The 20,726-nt window shown below is 39.0% G+C and overlaps 2 protein-coding genes across 5 annotated transcripts in view; both read left to right on the top strand.

The window, feature by feature from the left end:
- The window catches only part of LOC145237247 (diacylglycerol kinase zeta-like), a 35,309-nt gene extending 22,355 nt beyond the window's left edge, over positions 1-12,954 (top strand). For all 4 annotated transcript variants that reach the window (XM_080100044.1, XM_080100046.1, XM_080100047.1 and 1 more), the window contains 23 exons: positions 213-398; positions 1,283-1,365; positions 3,140-3,314; positions 4,151-4,288; positions 4,856-4,985; positions 6,156-6,274; positions 6,658-6,840; positions 6,921-7,027; positions 7,224-7,310; positions 7,638-7,735; positions 8,017-8,096; positions 8,415-8,463; positions 8,575-8,705; positions 8,949-9,031; positions 9,101-9,143; positions 9,394-9,768; positions 10,183-10,391; positions 10,451-10,525; positions 10,947-11,166; positions 11,233-11,258; positions 11,325-11,488; positions 11,545-11,678; positions 12,007-12,954. In XM_080100044.1, coding sequence (XP_079956170.1) covers positions 213-398; positions 1,283-1,365; positions 3,140-3,314; positions 4,151-4,288; positions 4,856-4,985; positions 6,156-6,274; positions 6,658-6,840; positions 6,921-7,027; positions 7,224-7,310; positions 7,638-7,735; positions 8,017-8,096; positions 8,415-8,463; positions 8,575-8,705; positions 8,949-9,031; positions 9,101-9,143; positions 9,394-9,768; positions 10,183-10,391; positions 10,451-10,525; positions 10,947-11,166; positions 11,233-11,258; positions 11,325-11,488; positions 11,545-11,678; positions 12,007-12,129 — 3,018 coding nt within the window. In that variant the 3' untranslated portion in view covers positions 12,130-12,954. The remainder of the gene's footprint in view (positions 1-212; positions 399-1,282; positions 1,366-3,139; positions 3,315-4,150; positions 4,289-4,855; positions 4,986-6,155; positions 6,275-6,657; positions 6,841-6,920; positions 7,028-7,223; positions 7,311-7,637; positions 7,736-8,016; positions 8,097-8,414; positions 8,464-8,574; positions 8,706-8,948; positions 9,032-9,100; positions 9,144-9,393; positions 9,769-10,182; positions 10,392-10,450; positions 10,526-10,946; positions 11,167-11,232; positions 11,259-11,324; positions 11,489-11,544; positions 11,679-12,006) is intronic.
- Positions 12,955-13,749: 795 nt separating this feature from the next.
- LOC145239611 (uncharacterized) lies at positions 13,750-16,503 on the top strand. Its single transcript, XM_080102976.1, has 4 exons — positions 13,750-14,282; positions 14,546-14,625; positions 15,301-15,429; positions 15,572-16,503. Exons 2-4 carry the CDS (start codon positions 14,550-14,552, stop codon positions 15,880-15,882), a joined length of 516 nt encoding a protein of 171 aa, XP_079959102.1. The 5' UTR covers positions 13,750-14,282; positions 14,546-14,549; the 3' UTR covers positions 15,883-16,503.
- Positions 16,504-20,726: the final 4,223 nt, after the last annotated feature.

Genomic DNA, 20,726 nt, shown 5'->3' with positions numbered 1-20,726 from the left:
AGTATCCAACACATATTCCCACCAATAGAAATTAGGGTTAAATCTTTCAAAAATACTCAAGAAAAACTGGCGTGTCATTGTTTTACCAGCAAAGTAATTTTCAGTCCTGTGCACAGATAACTTGAATTTGATTATTTTCAATTTTCTTCGGGGGAACCCCCTTACAAACTGCCTCATCAGCAAAATATGACTTAGCAAATATATTTTTTCAGTCGTCACAGAAGCAGAAATCTCTCCGCAACCGATCGAAGAAGAAAAGAGGTTCAGGAGGGACTTGGAGGAAGAAATCTTCTAAGGAAAGTCGGCAGAAAACTTTCGTGATCCGCCCTCTGTCGCATCAAGCCGCATTCCTCGCCCCAACCCTCATATTTATTAACCCCAAGAGCGGCGGCAACCAGGTGGGTTTTGTGGGGCAGAGGGGCTTTCCCATTTGACATTGGCATTGGCTTCCTCATTTCACGCATTGGGCAGTTCAGCAGTTTTATTAGCAGTTGTACTTTTTTATTAGGTTTTCAGGTTTTATCGTGCATTGCTCTAGCATTCAGTGTTATTTACCCTGATAAAGGCGACCTTTGTAGGACGTCGAAATGTCGGAATAAAAATACATTTGCCAGAAGAGCTTCATAAGGTTGAGATTTTGCCTGGCAGCAACAGCTTGTATATGTCGGGTTTTGTGTACTTGAAATACACAACAACCCATAGTAATTCGATTTGTGCTCACAGGTTTTATTAGAAGTGATACCTTTTATTATTAGATATTAATCAACTGGATTCTTTTCTTGAAATATAATATAACTAATGTTTATTCGATTTATACCGTCAATTTGCTGTACAACATATACCAGCTATAGAAACTCATAGAGCGGTTTTGCAAAATTTTCGCAAACAACACAACGACTTAAAATTCACCCAGGGAAAGTCCCAGCGACATTGTGTGTAAAAATAGAATACATGGGGTTCCCAGAAAGGGGTAAAACCCAGCGTTAGGAAATTCCCGGGGTTTTGTATTATGCTGCTCAGCACAGAAATAAAACAAAACTTAAAGTTTTTCTTTCACCAACCTGATAACCCTGGGAATTCTGCAACATCTGGTAACAGTAGAAGATATATCGAAACCCATTATTCTCTTATTAAGCGCTGGCGGTGATCCATAGATCGTGGGTTTAATTCCCACCACATCCGGATTTACAATTTAAATTGTTTTCTTGCTTCCTCCAAATAATTAAAAATTAAAAAAGGGCACCAAATAATTTCAGTGTTTCACAAGTTGTATTTTTTACAGGGCGCTAAACTGCTTCAAGCCTTTCAGTGGATCGTCAACCCGCGTCAAATATTTGATCTATCAAAAGGCGGACCACAAGAAGGGTGAGGACAAATAAAAACATATCTATAGAACCGTCTCACGAAATTTTATGGGATCTGCGAACCGGTTACCATTACTGGTTACTGTCAATGGACTTTTTGTAACAGAACCAGCTGAAAAAAAATTGAATCCCACCACTTCCCAAACATTTTTTTCAAACCTTTTTGCCTCAATTATTATTCGCCCTTAATTTACCTTACCCATTTTATTGCAATGATATCAGTGGTTCCCAACTTGGGAGGAATTTCTCCCAGGAGGGAATTATAAACTTTAGGAGAGAAATTTGCTGTACTTTTTGCATGTGGTTTGCAAATAGACACTTAAGCTTTGGAAATATAACCTGATTTATATTCTAATCCTATCTACATCTTCTGTGGGAAGGAATGAAAATGTTTTAAATTGTTAAATATTAAGTTTACCGTTTCAAAAGGTTAACTTTGTTTCTGCTGAAGAAGCTTAAAGCTCCTATTTCAGCCTAAACAAGCTTTTGAAAACATGACATCCATGAGAAAATATATTACTCAAAAGAAAAAAATTAAGCATCGCCTTAACAGCCATGCTATCCCTTCCAAACATTCGGTGTGCTGCAAGTTTTAGAAGTTTGTGACCCACTTCACACTTTCTGTGTGACATTTGCCAGGCCAGGTATACAACATGCGTTGCGTTTTATCCAAAAATACGCTCGCATTGTTCTTAATTCTTAATCCTCGCTTCAAGAAATCGGGACAAAGGCACAGCGTTCTGTAACCTTTCACTAATACAATTGACTTTATGTCTGTAGCGTCGTATGTTCCGCCTAATTCAGTTTCGTATAATAATGCACGGCCACTTATTAATAATACATCACCAGTGGCAAGAATAACCTTTATGTTGACGATAATTTGATTATTCGGTTTTGCTCGAAATAGAAATTGCACCGAAAACACAAAACAGCCACGCAGCATCTGATTGGACGGTTTGAAATTGTTGTTTATTGAAAATCCCGCCTTTCAGACATTGATGACTGATATTTCAGTCGATTGATTTGATAAGGTTTTTGATACATTGGTCACCATGTTTTTGTTTATACTCCTTTGGACTTATTGTTTGTAAATTTGATTTAAAATTTTGGTAAGATGAGAAAAGTAGCTAGAGGAATTTAATTAAAAATATTTTAATTGTCATTTCATTAAAAAACAAATATGACCACTAAGAGCTTGTGAATACATTTTATCATTGAGATTAAACAATCGCTGTTGTCATCATCTGTGTAATATGCAGGTCTTCTGCCAGTTTGTTTTCTGGATCGAGCGACTTTTCAAGCCAGTTTTTTAGTTTCAATTTTGTTTGGCGTTGTTCAAATGCCAACACAGGTTGTAACATGCAGGGGAACAAGGAATTGGGGAAATTCCTTCATATCTTGTCAAATATCACAATTAATTATTCAGATCCAATCCCTTAACGCAGCATGTTTGGTCTTTTCAAGTTGACATTAAATATATTATGTGGAATGTAACCAAGCAGAGATATGAGTATAAACCGGGTTGTCGAAGTCTTCAATATTTAATGTCGTTTTCTGCAACTTGTTACATATTCTGCAAAAGCTAAACTCAGTAAACCATTACTTTTATGTGTGGTTTTACCCATTTTTTTCTTGTGTGTTTCTTATTTCTTGGTCTAGAACCTTATTTTAAACCCAAAAGATTGTTTTATCCCCAAACTTGTTTTCGTCTGTTCCTGTCTACCTATCAATCTATTAGCTTTTAAAAATTATTAAAATTTTGTTATTTTTTACAGACTGGAACTTTTTCGTAAAGTTCCGAACCTTCGCATTCTTGCCTGTGGTGGAGATGGAACTGTTGGATGGATTTTGTCGGTGTTGGATAAACTTGCTATGCCTCGACCGCCTCCAGTGGCCATTCTACCGCTTGGAACAGGAAACGATCTTTCGCGAACTTTGAACTTTGGCCCAGTGAGTGTGATTAAGTAAAACGTATTACGGTAAAAAAAACTGAGGCCAAGCAATTACGATTATAGAAAATATTTTATCTTGGGTAACTTCGGTTCCTTACATCATTGCAACCTTTTTATTTGTACGTTTAAGGCAATTTAAGTAACACAAGCTTGGGGTCACTGATGACAATTTTACGTCACAGAAATACAATGTTTACAAAAGTTGAAGTTTAAAAAACAAAAAAAAACGCAATAAAATCGCTCCTAGAATCTATAAAGCATTTTTGTTAAAATACATTTGTTAAAATAGTCAAAAAGTTGTTAATACGCCACATGACCACTGCAGTCGGGTTCTCTAAAGCAGGGGCGGGCAACCTTTGTTACTGTGGGGCCAATTACAAATGTCAAAGTTGGATCGCGGGCCGCACCTGTGTATAACACAAAGCGATTTTGCTTTGTTGCTTAACTACAAGTATAATTCGCATTTGATTCTAGTCACATATTGCCAGGTTGCAGAAAAAATAGCATTGGGCGCATTAATCTGCTCAAAAACATATATTAGTTGGACTCGTTTGCCAATACATTTGAAATCCAAGCGTCTCTGCGGCCGCACAACCTTCAAAGAAGGGCCGCATGCGGGCCGCAGGTTGCCCACCCCTGCTCTAAAGCCTTTGACTGTTCCTGTTACTTGTTTATTCCCTTTACGGCACAGTTTTGTAACCAGCTTTTTGTAAAACCACTTGTCCAGTGCGCTTGCGATACGTTTTTGTCTTCAAAGCCATTGACCGTTGTTTTGTTACATCTTTTCACAAGACCTAGTTTTGACTGCCAGCTAAAACAAGCCTCACTTTCCAGGGTTACACAGATGAAACTGTTCCTAAGATTTTACAAGGTGTGGAAGAAGCTCGACCCGTTAAGTTGGATCGGTGGAAAATTTACGTGGAGAAAAACGAGCAAGCTCATCTGGCACCAAAACATACGGATGATGATGAGGTGGGTTAGGGGGTGGGAGGAATTTTAAAGTGGACTTACAAGTCGGACAAAGTTTGGGCTTAAATCTTAATAAAACTGGTTTAATTCAGACCTTTCACTTCAGTAAACCTGACTTTCCAGTCCAATAATGGCCTTTAAAAAATCGGTTCGGACCCGCTGACAGCTGCTTTAATCAAGTCACATAATCCTAAACCAAGTGTGTAAAACCTTGGGCCAAACAAAATTCAATCGGGTAGAGTTTGCACTCCGTCGCATTTGTTCCGTAATTTCACTTGAGTAAATCTAACTTTCCAGTCCAATAATGACCTTTTCAAAAACAAACCTGTTTGGACCTGCTTACAATTGCTTTAAATTGGCTTTTGAATTATTTTGTTAAGTTTAAACATCAAGTCACATAACCTAAAAAGAAGTGTACAAAACCGTAGGCCAAACAGAATCAACCGGTATACACAATATATGCACAGAATATATATTCCACCGAATTGTTTTGGCATCTATAGTTCCTGTGTACGAATACAGCACTGGTGTTAATGCAACCAAGCAAAACACGACATTGTTATGTTTCAGATGAGTTTTCCATCATCAGAGGACAACCCACCATTAACAGGTGTCGATCAACCGCCACTAGATGTCGTAAATAACTACTTCAGCATCGGCTCGGACGCGAATGTGTCGCTAGCGTTCCACGAATCCAGAGGTAAGCGCTCTGTACTTCTGTATTAAACTTGGGTTTGGATGTTTAGGATATGTTAAGTGGAAAATAAACCAAAATCATGGAAAACCGACATGTGTGCAGGGCAAAGTCGGGCCAGGTTCGGGCTTAGGTTTCTTAAAAACGGGCTCGATTCGGGCCTGACTTTGTTTCCTTGTGTCAGTATTTTTTTGAATAAATTTATCTAGCTAAGTTGCTGGACCTGACCTAATTGTCAAACAGCCCTAAAACGCCTTGTTAAAGACCATTTGTCTATAAATGTTTGTTGTATTGGTCTTTCCTGAGGCTTCAATGTATAGGCCTGTCAATCAAACTTTTGGGGCTAAACGGGCTTCTCAAAAACGATTCGTGTTCGACCCGGGTTTCGGGCTTGGACTTTCGGGTTCGAGCTCCAACTTCAGGTCTGTTTACAACTCTGTGCATTTGTATTAAACTTGTTGGATGTTTAGGTCGTGTTAAGTGGAAATAAACCAAGATCATGTAAAATTAACATGTGATGTGTGCAGGGATCAACTACTGCTAAGTCCCGATCTATATTACTGTTAAGCATCTATGTCCCTTATTCGAATAGAAAACTTAATTTGGTGAGCGCGATAAGTTTGTGAATCTACCACAAAATCTCGTCAGCAGCTTGTCGGCTGATTATCCTAGCATAGGATCAGCAAAAATTCTGACAGTCAACCTGAAGCAATTTTACAAAAGTGGCACTTTGCCGCCACCTAGCCGATTATCAGCGTAGAGTAGCAGAGCGCAGTCCGCTTTATGTATTGAAGTTTAAATGCCAGCGCACTATATCTTTCAAAATTGTGATTTTTTTCGCATGCCATCCTTTCAGACCATCTGGCAAGCTTGCGATGTTAATATATAAGCTATTGCTGCCAGACATAATATCAAGTTTATAGAGCTCTTCTGGCAATTGTATTTTTATTCCGACGTTTCGACGTCCTGTACAGGTCGCCTTCATCAGGGTAAATAACTGAATGTGCGTAGTACAGTGTACGATAAACAAAGTAAAAAAAATTAAATGCAACGAAAACGCAACGAAAACACTGTGCGATAACGGTATTAATATTCGCCTTAGCTTTTCCCACAAATGCTTGGATAAACCCGCTGGTGTTTCTGCTTTTAATAAATTTCCCTGCTTTAATTTCCCAGAGGCGCATCCGGATAAGTTCAAGAGCCGAACGGTGAACAAGATGTATTACGTCAGAGTGGGAGTGTTCGAGTATCTTACACGACAATCGAAGGATTTGTCAAAACACATCACAGTTGTGGTGAGGGGAAGCTGCAGAGTGCACAGCTGCAAGACTTCTATTAAAAAGACTTCGTTCTGTGATTTTTTCTGACCCACATATGCAAAAAAGTTTTAGCTGACTTTCCAACCCAAATTTCTTGCGCAATGTTGTCATATATGTTTTTATTTTTCGTACATGGTAATAATAATACTGTTTAATTGTGCTATGGTGAATTTAATAAGTTATGTATTCAATTTCGTTTGATGCAGTATTCGAGCAACGTTTTGCATAGTGAATGTCCTTAAAATTTAATAAGTCGGCTGCCGTGATTCTATTTGAATAAGTGACCTTATTGAGTTTAGACAAAGAGCCTTTTTATACGAGCTGCTTGTTCTAATTCCTTCACATATTTTCCATGACAGTGCGACGGTCAGAACATCACCCCCAAGATCCGTGAGCTTAAACCCGTCTGCATCGTTTTTCTCAATATCCCGAAATACAGCTCAGGTACTTGCCCTTGGGGAAGTCCCACCGGTACGGAGTTTGTGGCCCAACGTCATGACGACAAACTCATTGAGGTTCTCGCCTTCAGTCCAAACCAACTGGTAGGTTCATTGATACTTATGTGCGAAGACAACTTTCTTTGTAATTTGTCGTGTCATAATCAGTGGTTGTTACGTCACAGGGCATGATTTTTGTTGGAGGTCACGGTGAGAGGTTATGTCAGTGCAGATCGGCTTATATCAGAACTTACAAAACTTTCCCCATGCAAATTGACGGAGAGCCATGCAGGTGGGAAAGTGTTTTGGAAAAAATGAAATTCGCATTACGTTAAGAAATATTGGTCAAATTATGAATCTGCGATAGTTTGTGTGATTCCTTTCTTTCGTAAATGTCAAGTTTAACCAAAATAACCTAATTCTAATCAATTTCACTACATAATTCAAGTTACACGAATACAACCAAGATTGTTCGCTATTTTACTCAGATTGAATCCTTCCAACATAAAGTTCGAGTTTTTGAATCAAGCCAACGTTCTTTACAAATCGAAGAGAAGAATTTCCGCTGCGTCAGAGTAAGAGAGTTTCCTTTTTCTTTGTCCAAAAATCGACGACTAGTTAAAACCAAATTCAAGTCAAAGTCAAAAATACCTTAACCAAATTATCGTGTATTTTTAAACTCACAAACCTTTCTAAAAGTCAAAGTTAAGACATTAAGCTTTAAAAATAAACATGTAGCATCATAATAGCTCAAGCATCACCATGAAACAGTAGGTGCTCGGCCAAACTTAAAATATAAGTTTTTAAACTTCACCGCCAACTTTGTGGTGGGATTTAAACCCGCGACCTCAGATTTGTAGTGGATACAAATCCTCACAATTTCACTCTCATATTCATTCCAGTCCCCATCCTCACGACCAGATTAAGATCCGACTAAATCTTCTCACAAACCACGATTTCGACGCACAAGGCGGAAAGAAGGACAAACTTGTGACCAAAGGTGATTGTTGTTGCTCTAACTAAAATACGCAAGTACTCTTAACTCGTTGAAACTACTTTACTTAGTTTGTTGACCACAAAACTCAAACTCGCTTGGTAAATAACTCGACCTGTGCTCAGAGTTCACAACTTTAATTAATTTACTCCATCAAACATTTTTTAGCCTAGAGAGTTTTAAAAGAAAATAGAGGCAGAAAATAACTAGAGGTTTTGGCGCTAAGAGACGTGCTTCTGTCGTAGAAAGACGTTTGTGAACAAAACAATTTCAAATTATTATTTCAGCCTCCCCGTTCCTGGTGACGGTTGTGATGAGCAACTCAAGGTTGGACGTTTTACGAAGTTGCCTCGATAGTTTGAACAATGTGAGTTATAAGTTATGTGGACTATTGTCCCATCTAAACATATGTATGTTCCACCTGTGATATATATTTTTGAATGTTCGGAAAAAATAGTTTCGTTGGTCGTAACATTTTTGTAAGAGTGTTCGGATAGCTTTAGTTCGATAACAGTTTGGTAAAAGTTATTGTTGACTCAATAAATTTAGTATAATATATGGTCTGGTTACTCAAAAAATAAGCACAACGTCCTTAACATATATCTTTCAATATTTGGTAACTTAACAAATCATTAAACCCCTGTTGTTTACATATTGGTGTCTTCAAAGTACAATCTTTTTACAGGCGGCAACTTCCAACGAATCTACAGGGGAACGATGGTTTTTTCTTGATTGTAAGTTTCTATTTTATTATTTCAACCCAGCTTTAAAATAAAAGTGTTGTAAAATTACGTCGGTGAAACATTTCCATGGACGCAGTCAAACGTGTTTTCCTGATTTTTTAGCGAGCGACGATGACCGATTTTATCGAATCGACCAAAACCAGGAAAACCTGCATCTTGTTTGTGACGTCATAACGGCTGATCGCGAACTTTATATTCTGGAAATTTCCGAACCTCAGACCTCGCCATTGTTGGTAAGTTCAAACAATCGAAACATTCCACAATTGTTAAATATGTCTTTATGACGTCAACATGAAGCATTGTGACCTGACAATTGACTTTATAATTTATTGGAATGTTTGGTGATTATATATTACTTTGCAACGCAAAGAGGGAATTATGTCCATTTTTAACGTTTAATTGTTTAATTTTGTCGAAACGCACTCAGCTATGAAGATGCCTTACAAAGAAAAATAATATTTTGTCTTGTTAATTAGCATTTTCCGGTTCGTTCGCGGACAATTGACCGGAAATCCGTCCAGTTCCGGGGAAGAGTTCACAGTGATTCTGTGGTGATCGGGTAAGTTGTGTGGAAGAAATATATTTCACTGTCACAAGTAATTTTAATGTTGATTGTTTGTTTGTTCAGAGACAACTTGGCCGAACCGGTTGACTTCACTATTCTCGCACAGGTGAATTACAATCTAAAGAGTTTGAAATAATTAACAGAGGGTGCTTTAGTTGACATGGAGTCTGTTTTAATGATGGAAATGTAATGGATTAGGCAGCACCTATCCCTTCGATAGGCAAATTGATCATCGACTATTGACGTTTTTGTCAAAGTTAAATGCTGAATATAAAAATTTATATATTTCGCCTAAATTAAAAGCAAATATTTTAGGCTGAAAATAGTTTAAATATCTTTTGAATTCTTTTCTCAAGCAACGTTTGTCGATGACGTCAAACAAGTCGGAAACGGAAGTGGATTCGGCGGAAATTAAAAGCGGAAACTCGAGTCCTCGGGTTTTTACGTCACAAAAATGTCCGTCACCGCTAGATGTCGTGTTCGAGCAGACCAGGGAGGAAGAATCGACGTTAAAACCGCCTGATGACGTCATATCGCTTCAATCGGACGGAACTGACGTAACTCCGGCGATGGACCCGGAAGTGACACCAGATACGTCGGAAATGACGCAACAATTGCGAGATTCTATGATTTCTATTGACAGCGAAAAATCAAAAGATTCCGAGCAACGTGACAAGGCGGTTACTACGTCACCGGGTTCTTCTCTGACGGCATCGCCTATTACGTCACAGGTCAGTATCAAAAATTATAACCAATGTGATGTGTATCATTTAGCTCATTGAAGGCGTTATACCGAATCAGTCGGTCTCCTAAGCCTTTCCTTGTGGCAGTTGTTCTCAACTGGTGGTCCATGATGACTTTTTGGGTGGTCCACAGGACGTCCACTAAGTTTGGTGGTAAACTAGAGAGGATTGCAAATTACATGTTGAAAGATTATCCAAATGTTATGTTAATAATTGTATCCTATTGGGTAATTCGATCTTGCTCCAAACAGAAATGGTCCACGATATCAGTTTTACTGGGCCAGTGGTCCATGGCCTGAAACGAGTTGAGAACCCGCCAAGTGGCAAAGTGTAGGCGACAAAAATCTACAAACTGCTCATAGAAAAGCAAAAATGCATTGGAAATGTTTTCTATTTTTACAGCGCGTCTACGAAAGCGATGGTTCTGCCTACTCCACGTCAAGCAACGAATACGTCATCACTGACGAAACAGGCGAAACCTCACAGGGCAAAATTGCCAAGTCACGCCAGCAGTCGTTGATGACTCAGCGTTCTCCTAAAAAGGCCCCCCTGCGCCCGGCCCAGTCCAACCCCCCAATTCCAACCGGTCAGCTGCTGGGAGACTTCGTCAGGTTTGTGTCATCATAGGTACGTAACAAACCGGTGTGTGACGTTGACATGTGTGTTGCAGTAAACTGGATGAGAGCGGCGAAAAAGATACGAAGAAGAAACATCGCAGGAGTAACACCGATACTGACCCAAAGAAGTAAGTAATGAAACACATGACAATTCACACGTAACCACCGAAAATGAGTCAACAAATAAAAACGGGACCAGCAAGCTGCGAACTATGCACACTGTTCCGGCCTATGAGGTCCCATCAGTGCAGCTGGTGACAAGACATAGGCTGTATTGGCTGGTGTAGCCATCTTACAGCACTCCAGTTTTTTAGGAACCATTGGCTCACATATTCTGTTCGATGCCACAACTGGGCGTAAACCACAGAGAAAATTGACACCATTTATTATCATTTATTGGCTCGATGCTTTTACATAAAATCAGGAAAAAATTTACAAATTATGTCTCGGACTTGGTTTTAGCGTCAGACAAAATCACCTTAACCTTACCTTAAATATTTGCCGAATGAACATTATTTTACATCAAATTTATTTGAAATCTTTTTCCAGGTCACTTGCGAGCGGAGGTCAAATGCTTCTCAGTAACTTTGTCAAAACAATGAAGTTGTCCAGCAACAACAACAATAATAACAACAGCAATAACAACAACAACCTGAACATTGAAACCTGCCAAAGTTGTAATGACGTCACTATAGGCATCCCGCATCGCCATAGCAACCGTCGTACCACGTGTCGTCGCCATAGTTACACTGGAGCACGTGACCATCTGGTAACAATAGATTTGGAATGTTTTTGTTCTATTTATTATTTTCTAACATCCGTTATTTTTTCACAGAGTCAAAAAACTGAAAATCGTTTTTGGTAAGTGTGACATCATAAAGTGTTTTTGTTGGCGTCATAAACAATTAATTGTAAACAATAATATAGGGATTCGCGATTGTTGGAAGCTTCGGAGCGCGGTGACGTAGAAGCGATGAGAAAAGCGGTGCATTGTGGGGCGGACTTGTTTGCGACCACTAGTGGTGGAGAAACTGCTCTCCATTGCGCCACAAGAGGGCAGCATAACGACGCGATAAAGTATTTGACGAAAGGTATTTCTGTGTCACGTGTTTGGAGCTTTTTTTCCTCTAACGATGCTGTTTTTTAGAAATCCCTGAGATTGTAAATTTGACCGACACCTCGAAACGCTCCGCACTGCACCTAGCGGTGGAGAATTGTGACAAGGATGTTTGTGTAGATTTGGTTCGTGCTGGTGCAACCATAGGGATGGTCGACGCTATGGTGGGTTTGAATGGTGGAAATATTCTGCATATTTCGTTGGGGGTGCTGTGTTCTCCAATTCAATGTGTAAATTGTACACGGTCTTCTGCGAGCCTGTGTAGCTCAGTTTTTAGTGTTACCAATAATACACTCCTGTCGTGGGTTCGAATCCCACCGCATACAAGACTTTAAAATAAACTATGCCTTGCCGCATTAAAACGGCTTGATATCGTTTAACAATTCTCGCCGACCTGGTGCATATAGACACGAGCCTTTATAGTTGACCTATGTAGCTTGTGAGTTGGAGTGCAATTTTCCGTGTGATTGATTCCTTGTGTTTGCTTCCCAGGGTCTTAGCGTCATCGACCGCGCCAAATCAACGGACGACACGTCACTAGTCGACTTCCTGACGTCAGAACAGAAAACAAGGTTAAAAGCGGTCATGCAGATCGCACCGGAGACGGACTTATAACATTTGACCTTTTGACCCATCGGTGCAACGTCATACGCCATCTAGTGGTACTTCCTACGTCATCAGTTTCATCAGCATGTCAGTCATGACGTAACTACCACGAAGCACTTAAACCGAGTCCGAAGTTTGCGGGTTCGAACCCCGCGTCGATCGGCAGATATCAGCATGTAAAACTTTCACTGATGCAAAAATACTTTCCGTCCCTTGGTCCGGAGCAGTGTAGGCTACCACAGCAAAATCAGTCAACATTCCTCTATCTTTTCGGTACTGTACCTTATACTTTGTGCTGTGTTTTCGCCAATATGAAGCCCCACTACAACGACATTCCAACATTATTTTTATGTTTTTACAAACTACTCACTATTTGCGCCGTAATACTAACTTTACTTTTACGTTTTTTTCAGTATTACAAAATACCTAACTTACTTTCGTACGAAAGTTTTTCGTCAAAGTGACAAAATAACAAAGTTTCGAAAAGAATTTTTACGTGAAAAGTTAGTTTGTGCAGTATTTAAGTTTTTGTGCACTTCAAAATCTACTTATCACCGCTACAAACAGCTCGATCGAATTTTTATTTGTTTTGCACTGTATTTCCGTTTCATCATAAATTTTTCTTCGAAATTATCGCGATCGCCATTTTTAATCACGTCATCATCTTCCTTTTGTGACGTCACTGCATGTTATGTGACGTTTAAATCGCCGACAAACTTCAACAAAAGATGACGTATTGTTCTGTATTCTGTTTCTGACGTAACAATCTCTATTATTATTCAGATCGGGTTCATGATTTTTTCGTGCAATAAAAATTTGATGGGTTCCATTAAATTTCCCGCGCAAAGTCGGTTCCATGGTGATGTCGACGTCAAAGTAGACTATTTGGCCTTTATTCTCGATATGTTTGCAGGTGCATGAACATACCATTTTAACCAGCAGGTGCATTAAGGTTGAAGTTCGTGGAACTCCTGACCATCTTGCACAAAACTTATTCAATATCTTCTTCGGGTATAATGGTATAATAGATTCATCGACTCAGTAATTAAGATTTTAATGGTGGTTGCCATCACCAAACAACGTGTAGGCCAGGGGTCGGCAACCTTTTTTGCACTGCGGACCGTTTTTGAAACTGAAATTTTATCGCGGACCGGCCTTTAAATAACTACAAATATTTCACAATGAAAAACGCCCAAATTAGTTTATCATCCCCGAGATCCATGGGCAAAATGTTTTAAACCATTTAACCTGAAAAAGTATACGGCCCGGTAACGAACTCGTCGCGGACCGGTACTGGGCCGCGGACCGGCGGTTGCCGACCACTGGTGTAGGCTACAGTGGTGCAAAATTAAGGTAATTTAATTGTTACCTTTCGCAACTTGTATGATTTGTCGTTTGTTTTAGAAGACATTCAGAATGCTTAATGGGCAACAAATACAAGCTTTTTCTGCAGTTTGAAGCACTAATTAGGCACAACACACCGTGGCATTCTGCTTTGGAAACTTGCTGCAAAAACTGGAGCGTTCAATTAAGCTTCGTATCTTGAGGCAGATTACGCCTGGCGCTTTTGCACGAAACACGCTTTCCCGTTTCTGCGTTCCCACTCCTGGGTGAAGCAAAGCAGTTTGGGTCAAAACTTGTGGCGTGAATTGCTTGATTTTTTGATCTGCGTGTATTGCTCTAGTCTAGTACACCCGCAATGATAGAGGTATTGGAGACTTAATGCATGTTCCAGGCAGGTTGAGTTGGTGAAGCATTTTGTAGAGACATCATGCTTTACTAATGTATATTTCGTTTTGCCAACAATGCTGGAAAGTGGAGTTTGCTTAGTAGCACTATGTCTGTATGAGACAATGTGTTTCGAGTGTCTATTTTAGGCTTAAATCTTTTACCGTATTTCGATTCTACAAAATTTAAAAAATCAAAGACGCCCTGCATAGGAAGGATTCTGAACCAAGCGATCTGCGCTCTGTCGCACCCAGTGGCGGAATGCAGTTAGTGACGTAACGTGCCCGGTTCAGTGGAGCGTCAAGCCGTGAGCATTGAAGCGGAAATTGAACATCGTTGCCCCTGACAAAAGCCAGGATCTATATTGGTTGTGATGCAATAATCGGAGACAGAAGATAATCCTAGCAAAGTTTCTGGAAGATTATGAAGTGAAGGTGAATGTTCAAGTACCGTTAGATTAATGGATTGAAATAAAAAATCTGATTTTTTTTACTATTTAACAAATGTAGAAACGATTTAAAACGAATTTTTAACGTTGGCTAATATTTTACGTATTGTATTGGAATAATTAAGAAGATTATACATGTGGTTCTCAGATATTATAGTTTAATTTCTGGTGAGAATTGGGTTGACGTTATATATGGGTTTGATTTGTACTTGTGTAGTGCATGTAAAAGTAATCTAATCCTTCTTTTAGTACAATGGAGCCACCAATGCAAGACCCCAGACCAGTAAGCAGCAACCAAGAATTTGCCGAGTTCCGGAAAGATCTTGCTGGTATTTAACACGTTGCAACATTCACCACATTGTTGTTTGTAATGTAACCTGTATCTTAACCCCAAGTTTTATTGTTTCTCCTGTATTTTTATCTTGTGTCTTAGGCATGGAGCATTAGGGTTGAATTGCTTGGTTTATCCCAGTGGTTCTCGACCTTTCGTGGACCGCGGCCCCTAAAAGTAACTTTTTGGCCTGTGGCCTCTTCAAGTAACCCTGTACGACCTGTGGCCCTCTTAAAAAATTAGAATGGCAACTCGTGTTCGAATTCTGTACTAATTTCGACTTTAAACGGGTCGAATAAAGTAAACACGGATCTGCAATCGTGAAAAACCTCAATATAGACAAAGAGTATGTGAAACAGTCGATTAAATTGGGGAATAAAGTTATTTGCAACACACACTTAATTATGTCATTAAAAAAATGGATTTTAGTGGGTGTTTCTGATGAATGTACACTTTCGGCCCCCCGGAACATAGCTCGTGCCCCCAAACCTGCTTGAAAAACCATATGCATATCAACACTTGGTGGCAGTATTTAATGGACAATTCACATTTGCAAGTAATTGTCTGATTTACTTTGCGACGAAAATGTCGTTAAAAACTCTCCAGTCAAGTATTTTAATTTAAACCAACCTAATCTCGTGAAAATATCAATAACTCCGAAGTTACGTTTCAGCTTACAAGAAGAAGACTTGGTGGACGGTTCGAATCTTGGTCGTAATTGCGTTTCTCATATCTTGTGGAGTTCCGGTGATAATTTGTGGAATTATGTTTCTCGTTACCAAAACCGATCCGCCCTCGACAGGTGGGTTAGGATTGTGATGTCACAAGTTAATTCCTAGTCTCAAACCTTCCACTAAGGTTTAAGGCTGAAAAACTTAAGTTAGCATCAGGTCGGTTATATCATTTTATACAAGTTAAGTGAGAGTTTTAATCTTGTTCTTTAGGTATCGGCGAAATTATGCTTCCTATCGGCTGTGTTTCACTTTTCGGTGGAGCGCTGGTTTTCTGCATTTGTCGGAACAAGATCGCCACCAAGCGGCAATATCAAGGCATCCTCGGTCGACGAGGGCTCGATTCGGAGCGGAACACGCACTTTAATCCTGAGCGTTTTCGTCAAGAGGAGGAACCACGAAGCTCCGGACGCGCTGTGAGGGGAATCGCCCCGCAAAGCGAACGACCGAGACGTGGAAATTCGGCTCGCTCATCGGACGACACCCCTCCCCCTCCCTACTACTCTGTAATCGAGGATTTGTAAACCTCGTGTCTGTCGAACAATCAGATCATTCGAAAAGTTACATTGTCATTGTTTCCATGGTAACTAAGGCAAAGCCAGAAAACTTCTCAAAGTGATTTAATCCGTTTAAACCCTTTTGCGTTGTTGCTCGAAAAACGTAACCGAATCTTCTGTCTTCGTTGAACAAACAATCACATCATTCCAAAAGTATTGTTGTCAGTGTTTCCATGGTTACTGGGCCAAAATCAGTAAACATCTCAAAGTAACTTACTCTCTGTTATATTTGAAACCTTGACCTTTCGCATTGTTGGTCAAAGTTACAGTAATCGAATCTTGTTGGCCTAATTCTGATTTACTAAAACGAAACAAAATCCTCAGTGACGTAACTTACATCTTCTAGTCACGTGACAGTTGCCAGGGTAACCACGTCATAATGTTATTGATTCAACAGTGTTTCGAAATGCACTTCAAGCTTTGTTTTTTTATTTCTCTTCCTTCATGCTTACATCGTACGCTTGCCTTGTGACTTTTGCTCGTTGGCAAACTTGTGTAAAGGTGTAGTAACAACTACAGTGGTTTTCTTACTCTTACATAGCACCATTTGCCTTAATATTTGTCTTTCAGTAAATCTCAAGCTTTCTATTTTTGTCGCAAATATTTGTTCACACAATGACCGTTTACCATACGATAGTTGCGATCACGTGGTATTATCCAAATGAGCTAAACCTCCTTAACTTGCTATTTGTGGCAGAATTGCCGAGCTTAAAATCATTGCATGTTTTTGGATTTACAATTATTTTGTTTCAGATTTTCCTTCAGTCGTTTGTTTGTTTTATTGGTTGAAAATTTGCATTTTTCTTTTCTTGGTCACTAGGAGTTATAACTTGGTTGAAAATCCCAAGTAAAACCTTCTCTTGCGATAATTTCCGTTCAATTTGCGTTGGCTGCGCCTAATAGAGGCGATGACGTGGAAGCAGGAATCCGAAAAACCAAACGCCGTAAAATTGACAGAAGCTCAAACGAGCAAACCATGCTTATGAGTGAACGGTCGTGATTCTTCGTCCCTCTTGCGTTTTTTTGCGGACAGGGTTTGTTGGTATTTAAATTTTTCAGCCTAATAATTATGATTTGGATGTTTCCCAATAAACGAAGAATTTTTTTAAGTCTTTAAAATAAACTTGAATGTTCCAACAACTTTTTGATGTCGCATTTTTGGTGTTTTTACAATCAACATTTCTTGTTTTGAAGAAAACTCTGTTGTCACGTACGCAGAAATACCAAACGCTGCAAGGTATTTTGTGGCGCTTCGTGCTTACCCCGTTTCGCGGTTTTACCCGGTTTACCCCGCGGTGTAGGTGTGCAGTGAGGTGTAACCGACACGGATCATCGGTTTGCAGTGCTTGCGATGTTTGCGAGCAGTTCTTGTGGAAAATTATCGACTTGAAGGTGTGGTAGTGATGAAGGAAAATTGGGTTGGGATAGCCGAATTGTATTTAGCATGCGTTTGTGCGTTTCAAACGAAATGTTTCCTGCTTTTATAATGTAGTTTTATCAAACTTTGAAACGTGATTTTTAAAAATTTAGTTTGCGAAAATTTCGATTGTCGACTTGTCAGATTTTAAGGCTTCTTATAATCTGGATATTTTTTTGAACTCTATTTTTGAATAAATATCAGATATAAACCTTGAAACATATTCGGTAATGAACTTTAGAAATTTGTTTGAAGTTGCAGAAGTTAAAAACGGCAAGTCATTCTCGGTTATTGAGGATGCGTTCGAGCGTTTGAAACGAAATGTCTTCTAGCTTTTATCTTGTTGTTTTATTAAATTCAAAAGGATTAAAACTTGTTTTAAAAATTTTGTTTGCAAAAATTTCGATTGTCAATTGTTTACATTTTGGCTTTTACAAACCGGAAAACAAGTCGCATTACTTTGAATAAATATCAGATTCAGGTGAAGAACTTTACAATATTTGTTAGAATTTGCAAAAGTTAAAAAACAGCCAGTCATTCTCGGTTAGATAAGCGGCATCGAGGTGGGTTTCGCATGGCTGAGCACGCGATAACAAGTATTCTGTATATTCTGCTGCAGGTTTGTGTTATCATGGAACATGAAAGTGTTTGAGTTGGATTCTTGGAGTTTTACTTAAGTTATTGTTTTGGCAATTTATGTCGGATGAGCAAAATGTCTACACCCGAATCAATAACTCCACCACCGTCGTTTCGACGTAAGTGAAATTTATATTTTGTTACTTGGTTGGATCATGCTATCATGCCGTAAGTTGTCAAACGATTTTCCGAACTATAGTTTGCACGCAGTTGGCACGATCGGTCAACTTAAAAAGTATGGGTATAAGTGAAACCACTTCGAAAGAAAATAGGTTTTATCGAACAAGCGAATTGAAACATTCTGTGTCGGCAATTTGTGGTTTTATACTTACATGTAAATTGGTATTGTACACATGGTGCCCCAAAGCAAATAATCATTATTCTTTTACCAAAGCCTGTTTTTTGAGTGTATACAATGCTTTGTTTGACTCATAATGCTTTGGGAATCTTTTTTTTGTTTTGCTGCTTTTGTTAATTTTAGTCATTTGTCAGTGACTTACAAAGTTGTGGCATTTTTCAGTAAACCTTCTATAAACGATTAACCTACGATTTTCAACAACACGAAACCTTTTTCTATATTGTCAGGTTCGCTTGTAGGCAGAAATTCCTCGAACTGTATTAAAGTTCTTCTCATACTTGGAGCTCAGCTGGTCGCCGGCGGGATTTTACTCGCTACAACGAGTTTCTTCACACACAGAGAAGTAGGAATCAGCGTTTCCATGGCCGGGGTCGTTATGCTTATTGCTGGATTTCTGCTTTGCGTCTGTCGCTCCAAAAGTTCAGGATCTTCAATTTCATCTGAGCTTGATAACAGCTCAGTGTTTCGATTACACCGACTCCCGGAAGTCTCACCCGACCCCGAAAATTGGACTGAAAACCCGCCGGACTATTCGGAAGTTCCCGGGGTCTCGTCGGGACAAATCTACAATGATCTGCCCCCACATTATAGTGACGTGGTAAAGACGAAAGAACAAATGGAGAAATGACGAAGAAACTTTCTAAGGCATTTTAAACTTAAAAATGATCAAAACTACTGCCGTCGAACATGCTCAAAAAAAGTTCGATCTGTACATTCTTTACGAAATATATGCACAGCTTATATGCAAAACACACAAAGTCTGCCTTTCCTATAATTGTATATTTCTGCCATTGTTGTATTTTGTTTGTTTTGTTTTGCCCAAATCGTGATTGCACTTATTGTATTGTTTCATGTTTCAAGTTCACTTGTAAACATTTGTCGCACAGTTCTGCAATTTCCATGGCCCTTTTCTTGTTATTTAAAAACGATTCCAAACTTTTTACAAAATTTAAACGCTTGGTCTAAACTAAGTATTTCCAATCGACATAAAAATCATACTGGGTTTGTGATTTTTATGCTTAATTTTCGCCTGTTTTCTTTTGAAAATCAGCTGTTAGAGTTGAAAGGTTACGAGTGACACGCAAGACTGAATCTGTAAAGCCACAATTGAACGCAAAAACTAAAAGTAAAGGACAAAAACAAGCATGGAAGTTACGAAATTAAGCGTGGATGGATCACGTTGGACTTCAAATACCCTGCAGAGCAGTGGTGGGATTCAGCCAGTTCGCACCGGTTCCATAGTTATATATATATAACCGTCTCACGAAATTTTATGAGATCAGCGAACCGGTTAGCATTACTGGTTACTGTCCATGGACTTTTTTGTAACAGAACCGGCTGAAAAAATATGACTTTTGTGAAATAGCCGACTGACAAAAAAATTTAATCCAACCACTGCTGTAGAGGTCAAGCGACCCAGCAAGAAACGCCCGAAAATTGTTGGCTCCTGAATCTTGTTTAAAAAAATTGGGGGGCTAGAAAGTTCAATACAGGCCTACAAGACACTTGCATAATAGATGATAGACTGATAGACTTTCTGTTGGCTTTTTTGTGAAAAGTGATGAAACCGCATCGAATGCAAAATTAAAACTACGTTTAGTGCCTCTCTAAAACTGCGAAACAGTCTACAAATTTGCAAACTATTTAACGATTTGTATTAAAAGAAATCATGCGAACCAAAAATTAACGTAGTTTATGAGTTTCCCACTAAATCAATTCGAACAAGGACCTGACAAATGTAGCAACTAACTTTTGTCTGAATTTTAACATCTTTCCTTAATTCGAATAAAAACTTGAGTCACAAATGGAATTCCCCGTTTACCTTGGGTGTGTGCAGTGATGTGTAACCGACACGGATTGTTGGTTTGCAGTGCTTGAGTTGTTTTCGGGCAGTAAAATTTTACTGGAAAATTTTGACTTGAACGTGCGCAGGTGATTGCAGCGGACTTGAAAATTACGTTTAAAAGGCTGAGTTGCATAAGTAGATTTTCTTCTAGTTTTTTTTCTGGCTAAATTACTACGAGATTTTAAATAATCGGTTGGAGAAAACTTTGAATTGTCGAGTTGTAGTCATTTCAGCATTTGTAGAAACTCGATTTTTTGGACAAAATACCAGACGTCAGATGTCGCACAGTTTCCGGATCTTTTCCTAAATTATTGTTTGGGTGATTTATGTCGGATGAGCAAGATGTCAAGTTCCGAAACATCGTCCGACGAATGTAAGTGCAATTTATATTTGCAACATGTTCTAATCATGTTATTTTTGGTGATAAACTTTGCAAACGGCGGAGCCAACCAATTCATTTAACACACCCAATTCATTTAAGTAACATGTATAAATCAAGTTTCCATCTGAGTCGTTCGTATCGACAGTTTAACATTTAAAATTTACTGTTATGT

Source organism: Phallusia mammillata, chromosome 7, assembly GCF_965637545.1.
Source record: "Phallusia mammillata chromosome 7, kaPhaMamm4.hap1.1, whole genome shotgun sequence".
Lineage (NCBI taxonomy): Eukaryota > Metazoa > Chordata > Ascidiacea > Phlebobranchia > Ascidiidae > Phallusia > Phallusia mammillata.
This window is presented reverse-complemented; position numbering and strand designations above follow the sequence as displayed.